This window comes from Ochotona curzoniae, unplaced genomic scaffold (assembly GCF_017591425.1).
Source record: "Ochotona curzoniae isolate NIBS_2020 unplaced genomic scaffold, NIBS_Ocur_1.0 scaffold_3208, whole genome shotgun sequence".
NCBI classification, from domain to species: domain Eukaryota; kingdom Metazoa; phylum Chordata; class Mammalia; order Lagomorpha; family Ochotonidae; genus Ochotona; species Ochotona curzoniae.
In genome coordinates, this window is record NW_024467106.1 from 60,652,020 (window position 1) to 60,665,621 (window position 13,602).

General features: G+C 56.0%; 1 protein-coding gene across 1 annotated transcript in view; it reads right to left on the reverse strand.

Moving 5' to 3' along the window:
* Positions 1-10,227: 10,227 nt before the first annotated feature.
* The window catches only part of PHF2 (PHD finger protein 2), an 88,207-nt gene continuing 84,832 nt past the window's right edge, over positions 10,228-13,602 (reverse strand). The window contains exons 21-22 of the mRNA XM_040963833.1: positions 12,604-12,994; positions 10,228-12,049 (exon numbers count right to left, since the gene is read on the reverse strand). Coding sequence (XP_040819767.1) covers positions 11,961-12,049; positions 12,604-12,994 — 480 coding nt within the window. The 3' untranslated portion in view covers positions 10,228-11,960. The remainder of the gene's footprint in view (positions 12,050-12,603; positions 12,995-13,602) is intronic.

A 13,602-nucleotide genomic window follows, 5' to 3' on the forward strand; every position in this document is an offset into this window, starting at 1 on the left:
CAGGGGCCCAAGTACACGGGCCATCTTCTGCTGCGTTCCAAGGCACATTAGCAAGGAGTTGGATGGAACCTGAACTGGTTCTCTGATATGGAATGCCAACAATGGCAACTGGCAGCTTAGTTTACTGTACCACAATACCAGTTCCTTGCCTATATATATATATTTTCTAGAAAAATGTACTGTTTTAGCATTTAAGTTTAGGTCTCTCATCCTCTGGGTCTTAGTGTTTTGTACATATAAAATAAGATGCCAGGTTCATTTCCTCCCTCCACCCAGTACCTAGTTCCTTCAACTATTTGTTGAAAAAAAGATTATTATTTTCCATGTTGGAATTGCCTGCTGCCCTGTTGGAAATCATTTGACCTTACGTATGTGGAGTAATTTCTGAATATTCCGCTCAGTTCCGTTTTCTATATCTGTATAGATTGTTTTGATTTGTTTGCTTAGCTAACAATAACCTTTTAAAAGGTTTATTCGTTCATCTATTTGAGAGCCAGCGTAAGAGAAGGAGAGAGAGAGAGATCTTCCATCTGATGGTTCATGCCCCAAGTTGCCACCATGGCCAGAGATGGTCCAGGAAAAAGGAGCCACCTGGCACTGTGACGTGGGATGCCAGCTGATCCTTTAGCCGCTGCACCACAACGTTGATCCCCTTTGTCGAGTTTTGAAATCAGCCAGTGTAGCATTCCAATTCAGCTTTTCTTTTTAATATTTGTTTGCTTTTCAATATTGCAAGTCTTATGCGTATCCATGACAGTTTCTACTAAAAATATTGGAATTGCAATAGATGTGTTTACTTTGGAAAATCGACATGGAAAGTACTGACTCTGGCAATCAATAAACATACTTTATCCCTCCATTTTTAAAGTCTTCTTTAATTTCTCTCAGCCGTTTTGATAGTTCTTAGAGCATATGTCTTTCAAATATGTTTTGTTGAATGTATCCCTATATATTTCATGTTGTTTTAAATACCACTGTTATCTCTTTATCTCTCCCTTGGATATTACACATAAACACTGATTTGTGGTCCAAGTCTTTGCTCAAAACACTTTCACCAACTCTTTGATAGATTCCTTAGGATTCCCAATGTACGTTGCCAAGTTAGCTAGTCAGCATGCCTCTTACTTTTTTTCTTGCCTTATTGCAGTGGCTAATTGCAATGCTGAATAGAAGTCCTAGAGTGGCTATTTTTATCTCAATTCTGCTCTTAGGGGAAGGCATTCAGCCCCCCTTTCACTATGAAGACTAAGACTATTTCAAACAAGTTGGTGAAAAAATGAAATTCAAGGACAATTTCATCTTGGTGGGGAAAAAAGGCTTGAAATCCAAGTGCAGCCTTTTCATAACATATATATCAACAAACTCTTTGAAAACCTCTCATGTTCACACATCCTCCTCTACTTCTAGATTCCTGAAAATTTTTATCTTGAACAGATGCTTGGTATGCTCAAATAATTGTTTCCAAGATGTATTGATTTCTATTTGAAAGGCAGATTCTACAGAGAGAGAGAGAGATTATAGCCACTGGTTCATTCTCTAAACAACATCAACAGCTAAGGCTGAGCTGATCCAAAGCCAGGAGCCAGGAGCCTCTCATGGGTCTCCCCCGCGGGTGCAGGGGCTCAAGGACGTGGGCCATCTCCTGCTGTTTTCCCAGAAGGTCAGCAGGGAGCTGGATGAGAAGTGGGGCAACCAGGATATGAACCAGTGCCCACAGGGGATGTCGGTTCCACAGGGTGGCACCCAGATACTATGCCTCCGGGCTGGCCTCAACCAGATAACTGTTGATCATACTGCTTTCTTTTCTTTAATATGATGAATTAAATTGATTTGAGAATGTTAAAGCAGCCTGCTTTCCTGTGAGAAGCTTCACATGAGCATGCTGTAGGAGATAAGCCCTCAAATCAGTGCCTGGGATGCCTATGCTCCATATTAGAATGCCTGGGTTAGGGTTAGGATTAATGTTAGGGTTATGTTGGTTAGGGTTAATGTGAGGGTTAGGGTTATGTTTTAGGTTTAGGGTTAGGGTTATAAGGTGGTTAGGGTTAGGGTTCGTGTTTGGGTTAGGGTTTAGAGTTAGGGTTAGGTTTAGTGTTTGGGTTATGGTAGTTAGGGTTCGATTTGGGTTGGGGTTATGTTGGTTAGGGTTAGGGTTAGGTTTTGGATTAGGTTTATGGTTAGGGTTATAAGGTGGTTAGGGTTCGTGTTTGCGTTAGGGTTAGGGTAGGGTTTTTGTAGCTCACTTTTCCACTGTGGTGTCGCAGATGGTGGATCACGTATTTTCCTCCCTGCCAGACCTGGATTGAGCCTGTCTGTTGTAAACATCTAGGGAATAATACACCAGACGCTAGCTACCTCTCCTACTTTCAAATAAACCAAAATTCTATATATAAAAAACTTCTCTTGCAGTATCCTTTTAATGTAACACTGCATTCAATGTGCTCTAGTTCCATGGAGAATGTGTGTCTTATATGTGTCTGTATATGTGAGAAATATTTGTACTTTTCTTTGTAATATCTCTTCGTAACTTCTTTGTGGTATCCTAACAACACTGACCTTGTAAAAGAGGAAGTATTGTTTGAAGCTTTCTCTGCAGATGTTCATAGATCTTCTTCAAATGTTTGCTAGAATTCACCAGTGAGACCGTCCAGGCCTGGAAGTTTCTTTACTGGAAGGTTGTTTGTTTTGTTTTCTATTACAATTCCATAGGAACTGGGCTATCCCATCTCCCTCCCCAAAGTCCCTCCCTACCCCCTCACTGATTTCCCCTCTAGTCTCACAATGGGTGCCCTTCATGAATAGCCATAAGTTCATCATACTGTTATTGAAGCATTTCCTGACCTCGTGGGCATGGGCACTGCCCGAGAGTCCAGCATCCTCCTGTTAGGATATTCGCAACTGTTTCACTGGGGTTGGAAGGTTTTTAAATTAAGAATGCAAAAAAAAAATGTGCACAGTTCATCAGGTTTTCTCTTTCTTTTCATCAGTTTGCTTATGTGTGTCCTTTGAGGAATTTGTCACTTAAGTTGTTTATTTGCACAACGTGTGGTAAAATCGCTCTCCATTACACTGATAACGTGTCTCCATATTTTTCTCTAGGACTGTCTGGCTTCAGGTGCATCAACCCAACTGATCATTCCAAAGAATCAGTTTGTTGCTTTTCTTTTTTTACTTTCTCGATTGTTTTCCTGTTTTCTATTTCATTGTATGTGGCAGTTTAAAATTCAGTCATTCAAACTAAAATTTACTGCAAGCACACAGCCACTGTTCCCGCGTTTCTAGCGCTCGGTCATGCCGGCACACATTACCATCCTTACAGAGCTGTGGCTGCCTCTGCTGGGGCTCTCTTCTCACTTCCTGGGTTCACGGGAGGACCAGGTAGTATAGTGGGAGGACTCTGTAGCCCTTCCTATCTTCTCTGTGGCCCTGGCCTTGGCCCCAGCTCAGGACCTATCACCGCTTTCCCTCTTCCTCACCCTTCACCCCTCCTGTCTGTGCCCACCTGTGCCCCAGAGGAGCCTCCTCCCCGGCGTTCCACCCTACACTCTGCCCCGGTCCCCCAGGGTCACAGGCACACTTGCTTTTGGACGGGGTGGCAACACCGCATCACTTGTGTCTACTGTGCTTGGGGGAGGAGGACAAAAGTGACAGCCCCAGAGCTTACAGCCAGAGACTGGAGGCCCTGCCCCAGAGCCGCCCAAGATGTGTCCCACTTACTGCGCCCCACCACACTCAGGCTATGAATCACTGCCACCTCCCAGGAGGAAACAGTGATAACCCAGACCCCAGAAGGGCCACCCCTGCAGAGCCAGGCTCAAAACTCTCCAGGACCCGGCCCTTGTCCCTCGGCATCTACTCTTGCCCCTGCTGCCCGTCATACGCCTCCCAGGAAGCTCCTCTTCCACCCCCACCCCAAGGCTTCCACCCCCCACCCCAAGGCTTCCACCTCTCCCTCCTCCCAGGTCCCTGGTCCCTCCGATTCCTCCCGCTTGCTCACCACCCACCAATGCCCTCGTCTACCCATTGAGTGGCTAGGCAACTAGGACCAGAACCAGCCTGCACGGATTCTGTTCTCTGCAACCAAAGGGGCCCCCAGGAGTCCCATTCACCATCCCGAGGCTGTCCTGCAGGGCCGAGAATGGGATGCCCAGAATGTAAAGATCTCCGGGCAGTTAGTGGGCAGCCAAGGGTCAGCAGGGAGCCACAGAGGGTGATGGAGTTGGAGAGGAAATAAAAGAGACTACGTTTCCAAGATGAATCTGCGAGCTCATAGAGACATGGCATGGCAAGCCGGTGTGGGGGTCCCGGAGGCTGGGCCGGGGGTCCTGGGAACCGAGGGCCATAGGGGGCTCAGGATGGACTGGGACACCCTCACCTAAGAGCAGGGGTGTGGCTGCAGCCTGAGGACCATCAAAGACTGACCTTGCAAGTGGCTCCACAGACTGGCAGTACTCCACCCCACCGGAAGCCAGGAAAGACAACCCGGGCTGGAGACTCACCATCTAGCCAGTCTTAAAAACTCCACAGGCAATGCGTTCAGAACAACAACAAAAGCAGATTAGCACAAAAAGATCAAGTTCCCCAGAAACTGCTCCTGCCTCCAGCTGCTCCCTACCCCCAGGCCACCTCCTCCCTGAAGCCCTCACCCTAAGAGTGCTCAGATGGAGCACGGAGTCCAAACTTGGATCTCACCTTCACACCAGGAACAGTCCACCCTGCACCTACGAAACAAAGGAACCCAACTGCACTCCTGGGACGGTCTAAGCCCCAAGCGCCCAAGTGGCTGGATGGTAATGCTGGGTGCCCAGGCGGCCTTCTGCACTCACTCAAGCAGGAATTGTGAGGAATTGCGGCCCGGGCAGGAGCTGGTGTGGGCCTTTGCCCACGTGGACCTCGGGGCCCCTCCCGCTCCGTGGGAGCTGCAAGTAGGCCTGAGAGCCGGAGCCCACCGCACTCAGGCCCAGCAGGTGCACTCCCCGTGTGGGCCAGGGCCCCATGGGCTCATTGGCTCAACCGCCCGGGAGGCCAGGGGAGGAAGTTGAGGTCCAAGGTTATGAAGTTGGACAGAGTCCAGCTGGGACCCCGACTCTGCAGAAGCGCAGCAACCCCTCGCTCCCGCCCGCGCCTTCCTCCCAACCTCGCACTTCCGCTGTTTGGTAAATAGAGTTTGTAGGGGGTGGGCAGGCGGAGGGTGGGAGATTCCGATTTTGAAATAACCCCGGAAGAGTGGAGGGGCCCCGGGCCGGCCGGCCGGGCCAGCCAGGCGGACAGTGAAGGACGAGGATCGCTCTGAGGCCGGGCGAGGGCCCAGCCGAGGCCGGGTGTTTACACGCGCGCTCCTCTGTTTGGGGCCTGCAAATCCGTGTCAGATGTTAATGGAACAGCGTCATTTTTCTGCCGAGGTGGCACCCAGGGTTGTTTGGATGAGGCCGCCCGGGGCTCAGCCTGGGGAAGGCCGGGGTGGGTGGAGGGCGGCCTGCAGAGAGGCCATTTGTCAGCTGCACCCGACAGCCGGGGCTGGCTCCCCAGCAATGTCACCCCTCCACCAGGTCCCCCCTCACCCACAGCCCACCATCCTGTGCACCCCTCTCTGGGGACCAAAAGCTGGGTCCTGAGAAAAGATAAAGGATTCACCTCAGAACTGTAGCAGGAACCTGAAAACCGGGAACGAGACGATGTTTTATCCAGCTGAGCACACATATAGAGGGCCACAGCCCAGGCCCCGGCCCTGGTGCAGGAGGCCCACCGGGCATGTGGGCTCCAGGCCGAGGGTGTGGCCTGCACCTGCAGCTCATGCAGCTTTCCGGCCAGGTCCGGCCAGGTTCTGCTGGCTGCCCTCAGTTCTGCAGACCATCACAGACCATCACAGGTCTGTTCCCCTCCCCTCTGGTGCAAGAAGAACTATAGAGGGAGAGGTCCAGAGAGGGAACATGAGCTCTCCAAGGTCACACAGCAAGCTGGGGATTCCTGGGAGTGACTCGAGGAGGAGGAGTTGACCCAGAAACACGTCTGTGTGAGGTCAAGGCCTTCATCCTTCGGCAGATAGAAAGACCAAGGAGGCCCCTGGGGCTGCACAGCAGAGCTAGGCAGAGGCCCCCCGGGCTGTGCAAAGCAGGCTGGGCCAGGGCTGTGAGGGGGTAAGATTCCTGGGACCCCAACCTGGCCCTCACCCTGCCCTGTGGCCTTCTGGGTCTTCCCCAGCAGGCCTGCCTCTTGCCCCAGGGCCTTTGCACAAGACAGCTTCCTGTGTGGACCATTCAGGGGACCTAGTGTTCCTGGGACCCCAACCAGCCATCCTCTGCTGAGAGATCTCCCAGCCCAGGGTGATCAGTGAGCCCAGCCCATGACCCACCCTTCTCCGGTCTCTGGGTAGAGGCTGAGGGAGTGTGGGGGTGCTCAGCCAGTGTGTGGACACTCCTGGGGCCCTGGCCGGCATATCCCAGACACTCAGGAACTGACTGGGCCCATTGCAGCCCCGTGGTGACTGCAGGAAACCCCTGCGGTGTAAGCCTGACTCTGAGGCCTCCCCTCTGAATGTCTCCCTCTCTCTCCAGAGTCAGAGTTAAAGAGGGGAAGACAGAAAGAGAATGATCTTCTATCCCCTGGTTCACTCTCTAGATGGCCCCAACACCCAAAGCTGAGCCAGGCTGAAGCCAGGAGCCAGGAGCTTCGTCCAGGTCTCCCACATGAGACACTGGGCCTAAGCACTTGAGCCATCTTCTGTATCTCTTCCCAGGCCATGAGCAGGCAGCTGGACTGGAAGTGGAGCAGCCAAGGCAACAAAGCAGTGCCCACAGGGGGTGCCGGGGCGGCAGGCAGCCGCTGCTGTGTCTCTGTTCTCGTGGGGAGTTGTTCCTGAGGGTGCTGCTGTCAAAGAGGCTGGGAACAGAGCGGAGATTTCAGAATCAGCATCGCTCTTTCAAACCCTGGGTGGTGAATTCTCTCCTCTCCTTCCCACACCCAGGACCAGGCAAGAGGAGGCAGAGGCTGTTAGAGCCACATGTCCCAGACAAGCCTGCCTCAGTGTCCCCCCAAACTGGGTTCCCTGGTCAGAGCTGTGCGGTGTCTGGGGAAGGCAAAGGCAGGTGCCTGGAGGCAGGGCGTGATGGAGGGGAGCCTGGGGGTACCTGCCACCAGGCTCCAGCCAGCCTCACGCTGGGGTGCTTCTCCCCACCCCAGGCCCTATGCACCTGTGCTGCTTCTTCTGTGGGCCCCCACCATCTGCACAGGGGCCTCTTCCTCACCCAAAGCCTAGGACCTGGACTTCCTACTCTTCCAGCCATCAGACTCAAGGCCCGATGACATCAGTAAAATAGAGCCCTCTGTCACGGGCTAGGTGCTTAAAACAGATAATAATAAGTGATTTCATTTTAATGTCTCCCAGCTTGTAGCCCGCTTTTAAGTTCATTTTTCTGGCCCACAAGGCTCTGTGTCCCAGCCCCAGGCACTTAACCATCTGTGGCCTTGTTCCCGGCCCTGCCCTGCCCCCTGGTGGTTGTTCTGGGAAGTGCCCCTCTGACTCCCAAGTTTGGCCCTTAGAAGCCCACCGCAGTCAAACACAGCTTCTGGCCCTGGGGGACTGGGCAGCCTGGGTCCTGTAGAGCAGACAGGACAGTCCACACTGCTGAGCTCCCTGGCAGGCAAGGGGAGAATGGACACATGGAAAGGGGTTCATGACCCATCTGCCACATGCTGCATCCCTGAGGGCCGATACCCTCTGCCTGCATGCTGCAGCATCCCATGGCGCCGGCCCCAGTCACGCCTCATCTCCAAGGAGCTGCTTTGGTTTTCCTTACCCCCCGAGGCATCACCCACACAGCACCACTGGGGGCTGTGAGAACTTGCACCTCCTCTGAGCCTTGGTGGGAAGTGGACTAGGCCGCCTTCCTCGCACAGCTTCTCCACCATGCTGGGCACTCAGGAGCCAACTGTCGCATCTAAGTGGAGCTTGGGAAGCCGTGTGCCTGCACTAGACCCACTGCTCAGGCAGATAGATGGAGTTGCAGGAAGAAGCAACCCCCCAAACTTCCAAAGCCAGCACAAGACCCTGTTCCTGGAAATGCCCTGGGCAGCTCGTCTAGTAAGGGGATCAGGCAGGACCCAGCCGGCTTCCAGGGCATCCACCGTGCTGCCCCAGCAGGGTGCAGCGGTGATGGTAAGTGTGGGTGTTCTGGCACACAGCACTGTGCTCCAGGGCAGGCTGAGGGGCCAGAGGGTCCTGGATGTATCCTATGGGGCAGCCAGGCTGGAGGGAACAGCTTTCAGTTAAGGCTGCTAGTGGCCGTCACCTTGGCCTGCGCACACTAAGAGATCTAATGGGTATCTGATGGCAGGAGGGGAGCCCAGAGGACAAGTCCAAGAACTGCAGGTGGTGGGTTCCCAGAAGCGTATGATAAAAGGGTCCAGACCATCTCCAAGAACAGCTTTCAATGAGCAGCGAAGTCTGTGGACAGAGCCATGGCCTTGGGGTGCCCATCTCCCCACTGTCAGGGGTCTATCAGATCCACGAACACAGCCAGGACCTCCACCCTTCCCGCTACAGGCACACACGTTTAAGGCCATGAGCCACAGGCTGGCACGATGCTAGGCAGGATCAAGCCCTGGGTCTTAGGAAGGCCGAGAGCGCTGCCCCTGAACATTCCAGGGCCCAGGAACCTCAGCTCCAGGTGCTGCTCGCCTCCCAGTGATGCTGAGGTGGGAGTGAACCGCAAAGCACAGACGGGATAGTCCTAAGGTTGCCAGGTTAGCCTGAACGTGGCAAGGCGGTTCAGTCCGGTACATTTCCTGGGGGAGGTCTGCCTGAGGGCATTGAGAAGCCCCCACCCCTCATTTCCAGAGGACAGGCCAAGGGCCACCCAGCGGGGCCCAGGCCACAGGACCACTTGGGCTCACTGTGGCAGGGTGGGGGTTGCTCCCCTGAGCAAACCCAAGCTCCAACAAGGCACCGACATGGTGGGGCAGTGCGGTGGGGTTTTGTGCTGCCCAGCCAGCCACTTCCAGAAACACAGCCAGCAGGGCAGCATAGTGAGGCTCCCTGTCCTTGGCCTCCTCCCGGGAACCTGGCTTGGTAGGGTGGGGGGCACAGCACCCCCTGCTGCACCAGCCAGTCCAGCCATCAGCGGAATCCCACCCGGAGTCAATGCCCCAATGGCCCTCAGTTCTGAGGTCACTGCAACAGAACCAGGCCCACGTGGGTCCCAGGAGCCTGCCCACTGCACAAAACAGTCACCTAGTCCCTTTGCCAGGGAGTTCCCCTTGTCCTGTCTCCATGATGGTGACGGCTGCTTCTGTGGGCCTGGTGGGAAGAAGCCTGCAGCTATCTTTTAGAGGTCCTGCCCCAGATGGAGGTGGGAGCAGCTCTGTGTGCTTGAATCAGCCAAGCTAGGCGCCTCTAAGAAAGATTCCAGAGGTCCCCCTGAGGACACCTGCAGGGCTGAGTTAGGCAAAGCCAGCATCTCAAAGGCAGCCCAGGCCTAGTGGCCCCAAGGGTCTCTCCTGCCTCCTCCTAGCAAGCTCATGGCTCTACCCCCCTGGGGCGCCCCACCCTGCCCTGACCCCTGGGTGCTCCACCCCAACCCCTGGGGTGCTCCACGCCCCCGGGGTCTCTGCCCTGGCTCCTGGGTGCTCCACCACGCCCCCCCCCCCAGTGCTCTGCCCTGACCCCTGGGTGCTCTACCACACCCCCTGGGTGCTCCACGCCCCCGGGGTCTCTGCCCTGACCCCTGGGTGCTCCACCCCATCCTCTGGGGTGCTCCACCAACCCCCCTGGGGTGCTCCACCACACCCTCCCCCCCACCCCTGTGCTTTGCCCTGACCCCTGGGTGCTCCACTCCATCCCTGGGTGCTCCACCACGCCCCCTGGGGTGCTCCACCACGCCCCCCTGGGTGCTCCACCACGCCCCCCTGGGGTGCTCCACCACGCCCCCCTGGGTGCTCCACCACGCCCCCCGGGTGCTCTGCCCTGATCCCTAGGATGCTCCACCACGCTCCCCTGGGTGCTCCGCCTCTCCATCTCCCCCTCTCCCCCCACCTCTCCAGAAGGAACGGTGACAGTCCAGGCCTCCAGGTCACCCTCCCCACCATCCTCCCCACAACAGTGGACGAGGGCCAACAAGGCAGAGATGACACAGACAGGGTTCTGTACAAAACCTGAAATCTTTTTACTTTTTTAAAACTTTGGTCTAAGTTGCCTTAGACCCCATGGACTCGATACGAGAGTAATATGAATCAGGAAATAAAACACTTTAATAGCCACGATAAACTTTGTTAGAAATGTACATGTTGCCAAAATAATAATAATAAAATTAAAAAAAGAGAGAGAGAGAGAGAGAACAGCTTGGTACCGGGTTAGATTATATAAATGTTTGACAAGCACAGGGGCCCCGAGGGGAGTAAGCGTGGGACCCCGTGAGCCTCCCCTCTCCCAGGTTTGGGCCCTGGGGACCGCGTCCCTCCCCTGTTCACAGGAGAAGCCGGGGGTGGGGGAGAAGGCCTCCGCCAAGCTGCTGCTCCCCATGGACAGAACCTCCAGGTAATGGGTATATAAACAAAGCTCATAAGAAATGTACAAATATAAAAAGCTACAAACATTAATAAATTACAGCATCACAAAACACAGAAACACTTCACAAGGTGCTAGTAAAACAACTGCATCCCCTAACCCCTCATCATACAAGGACAAAGAGCTGGTGTCAGGGTTGAAGGGTCATCTTCTTCAAGACGCCTCTGCGACGGCCCCGTGGCACGCGACTCGCCCTGCGGGACCGAGCGGGAGGCTGCACGGACAGCACTTGTTTATCAGGCAATACCTTAGTTCCTAAAAGAAAGCAACAGCAACGGTAACACAAGGAAAGCAAGAGAAGGGCGAAGCATCGGAACCCGACCGTCCATCCGACTCGGCCACCCACGAACTCGTAGAAGTGTTAATGAAGGACCCTCTAGAAAGAAATCCTTAAAGATAACTTTTACTCTTGTAAAAAAGAAGTCATTTAAAAAGCTATTTACACGCTACATTCTATGAAAAATATGCTTCAGGAAATACATCTAAAATTAAAATACAGGATTGCCTGAGAAACAAACCCGGCCCCTGTGTGTGACGATGGGCAGACACGGCCATCCAGGGACGGCCCACGCTCGCGACACTACACGCACGCACGCACGCACACGCGTGCCCGTCCGAGTGTCCCGGGGCTGCTGGCCGGCCCCACCAGCCGCCAGGGCAGCGTTCTGACCATCAAGTGCTTCTCGGGAGCGTGGCTGGGCAGGGCTAGAGCTAGGGCCCCTCCACGTGGCTTAGCCGGGGCCCCCAGGACCCAAAGACGTGACCGAGGCCCTGTCCTTCCCACACGGCTCCCCAGCTCTGACACACCGACCTGGTTGTCAATCCTGGCTGTTCCCCTAACAGACGCCCTCTGGCCACCCACCACACGGCTCGCCATCCGCCAGCCAGGGAGGGAGGCTCATCCACACCCCGGCCGCTCCTCGTCTTCCTCTCTGTGTCCTTGGCCTTGTTTTAAGCCTCTGGAGGCTACTAGCCTGTGGCCAGCTCAGACTCTTGGGGCGGTGAGCATTGGCTCACTCTGCCTTCCTGGAAGGCCTCGTACTCCCAGCAGAGCTGCGGAGGCCCCCACCATCACACCCATGCTCCTGGGGTGCCTGGATGCTGTCCTGAAACTGGAATGGTCGCCAGTGTGGCAGGGCTGCTCCTTCAGGATCTGGTCACGCTAAGCAACTTGAGGAAGGACATTCAAGTCCAAACCGAGGGATGGCCGTGCTCAGCCCATTTCGCCTGCTCAAGGACAGGCGCTCGTCTGGGGGAGCTGGTGGCTGGGAGGAAGCAGGATCCTCCCCGGGCGAGGCAACTTGGCCACCCTCCTGGGGGTGGGGCGGGGTGGGGGGCGAAGTTTTGGCGGGGCTCCGGGGGTCCTGAGCGGAGCAGAAAGATCCTGGCTTTCCAAACTTTAAAGGAGCAGTTTTCCATTCCGATGAATTTTCAAAATTTTCCCCAGCCTCTGTTTGGCAGTAGCCATGCCCTTTTTTGTACGTTTTCCTAAGGAGAGATGAGAGGGAAAGGTGAGTGTGGGGCAACGGTTCGCAGCACCTCCCCTACGCCCTTGCCTCTCCCCGGAGCACCGGTTCCAAGCCCCTGCCAAGCAGGAGCCCCTCCCAGGCAGGAACCCCAAGCAGCCATGTCAGAGGCTGCACCTCCAAGGATCACGACCCCGTGGGAGCCTTCCCACAACACCCCAGGCCCGGGCCACACGGCTGGCTGCAGCCACGCCAGCAACCATGCAAAGCTTCTGTCCTCAGAGGCAGCGGGGCCACAGCTCAGGGGCAGGCGGTGGTGGTGGGAGCTGAGCACGCCTCGGGAAGGCAGGAGGGGTCAGCCAGGGCTCTCCCTCTATCCACAGCCCACACCAAGGGCTCAGGGAACGCGGCTCACCTAGGCCGCTCCCGGCTGGCCGGACCCGGCTGTCAGGCCCCTAGAGCTGTGTGGCTGCAGTGTCCTCTCCCCAGGAAGGGCACGCAGAGGCTCGGTGCCAACCAGCTAAGACCACGCATCTTGGTGGCCATGAGCCCCCCCGGCCCCTAGCAGGATGGTACCTTTGGCAGTGGTGTTGTTGTTGTTGGGGGATGAGGCCGAGGGCCGCCTCTGGCTGAGAAAGACGCCAGGCGCCATGGGCTGGGAGGCCCGGCCACCCTGGGTCCCAGCGAAGGCGCCGGCCGCCGTGTACTCGTGGTCGGTGAGGCTGCTGCTGTGAGACTCAGGCGGGGGCTCAGGGGAGCTGCCCTCCTGCGAGGCCTGGCTGCTAGCTGTGCTGGTAGAGGCCGGCGTGGTGGAGGCTGGTGTGGTGGAGGCCGGTGTGGTGGAGGCTGACGTGGTAGAGGCTGGTGTGGTGGAGGCCAGCGTGGTGGAGGCGGAGGTGGAGGTGGAGGCCGCACTGGGAGTCAGCCTCCTCTTGGTGCTCTTCTTCTTCCTGCTTTTCTGCTCCTCCTTGAATCAAGGCGTGCAGGCACGTTAGCTGCCGGAAGCCTCACACATCCCCCAGCACCATCACTCGGGCCACAGAGCAGGAGCCGCTGACGCAGCTGCTGTCCTCCCTCTCAGCCGACAGCCCTTCCAGGAGCGGACCCACGGGCGGTGGGCAGGCAGGCACAGGCCTCATTTTCCTGCGTCCCACGTGCGGCCAGGACATGCCTGCCTCCTTCCCACCCTTAACCCCACCCCAGGTTCCCCTCCCTGGCCTGTCACCCCCGGCCCCTGCTGCAGGTTCAGTCAGCCTCAGGCCTATTCTGGTGGCCATGGCCTTCCACAGCCAGAAGGGGTGCCTGAGGCTTGGGACACTCCCTCTCCGAGCAGCAAGGACCCAAAGGTGGCACAGTGAGAGAAGAACACAGTGATTTGCCCTCAAATCACCATCTCCTGCTCGGGGCCCGGGGAGGCTGGCTGGCTGCTGCCCACATGCCCAGGGGGACCCTCCCAGAGGTAAGGGGTGTGCAGAGGCCTGCAGCAGCCCACCCCCTGCAAGAGGCCCTTGTCCAGCCTCAGCAGTCAAGACCAGCAATTCTGGCTCCTTGCTCCCCACTCACAGCGAGACAAAT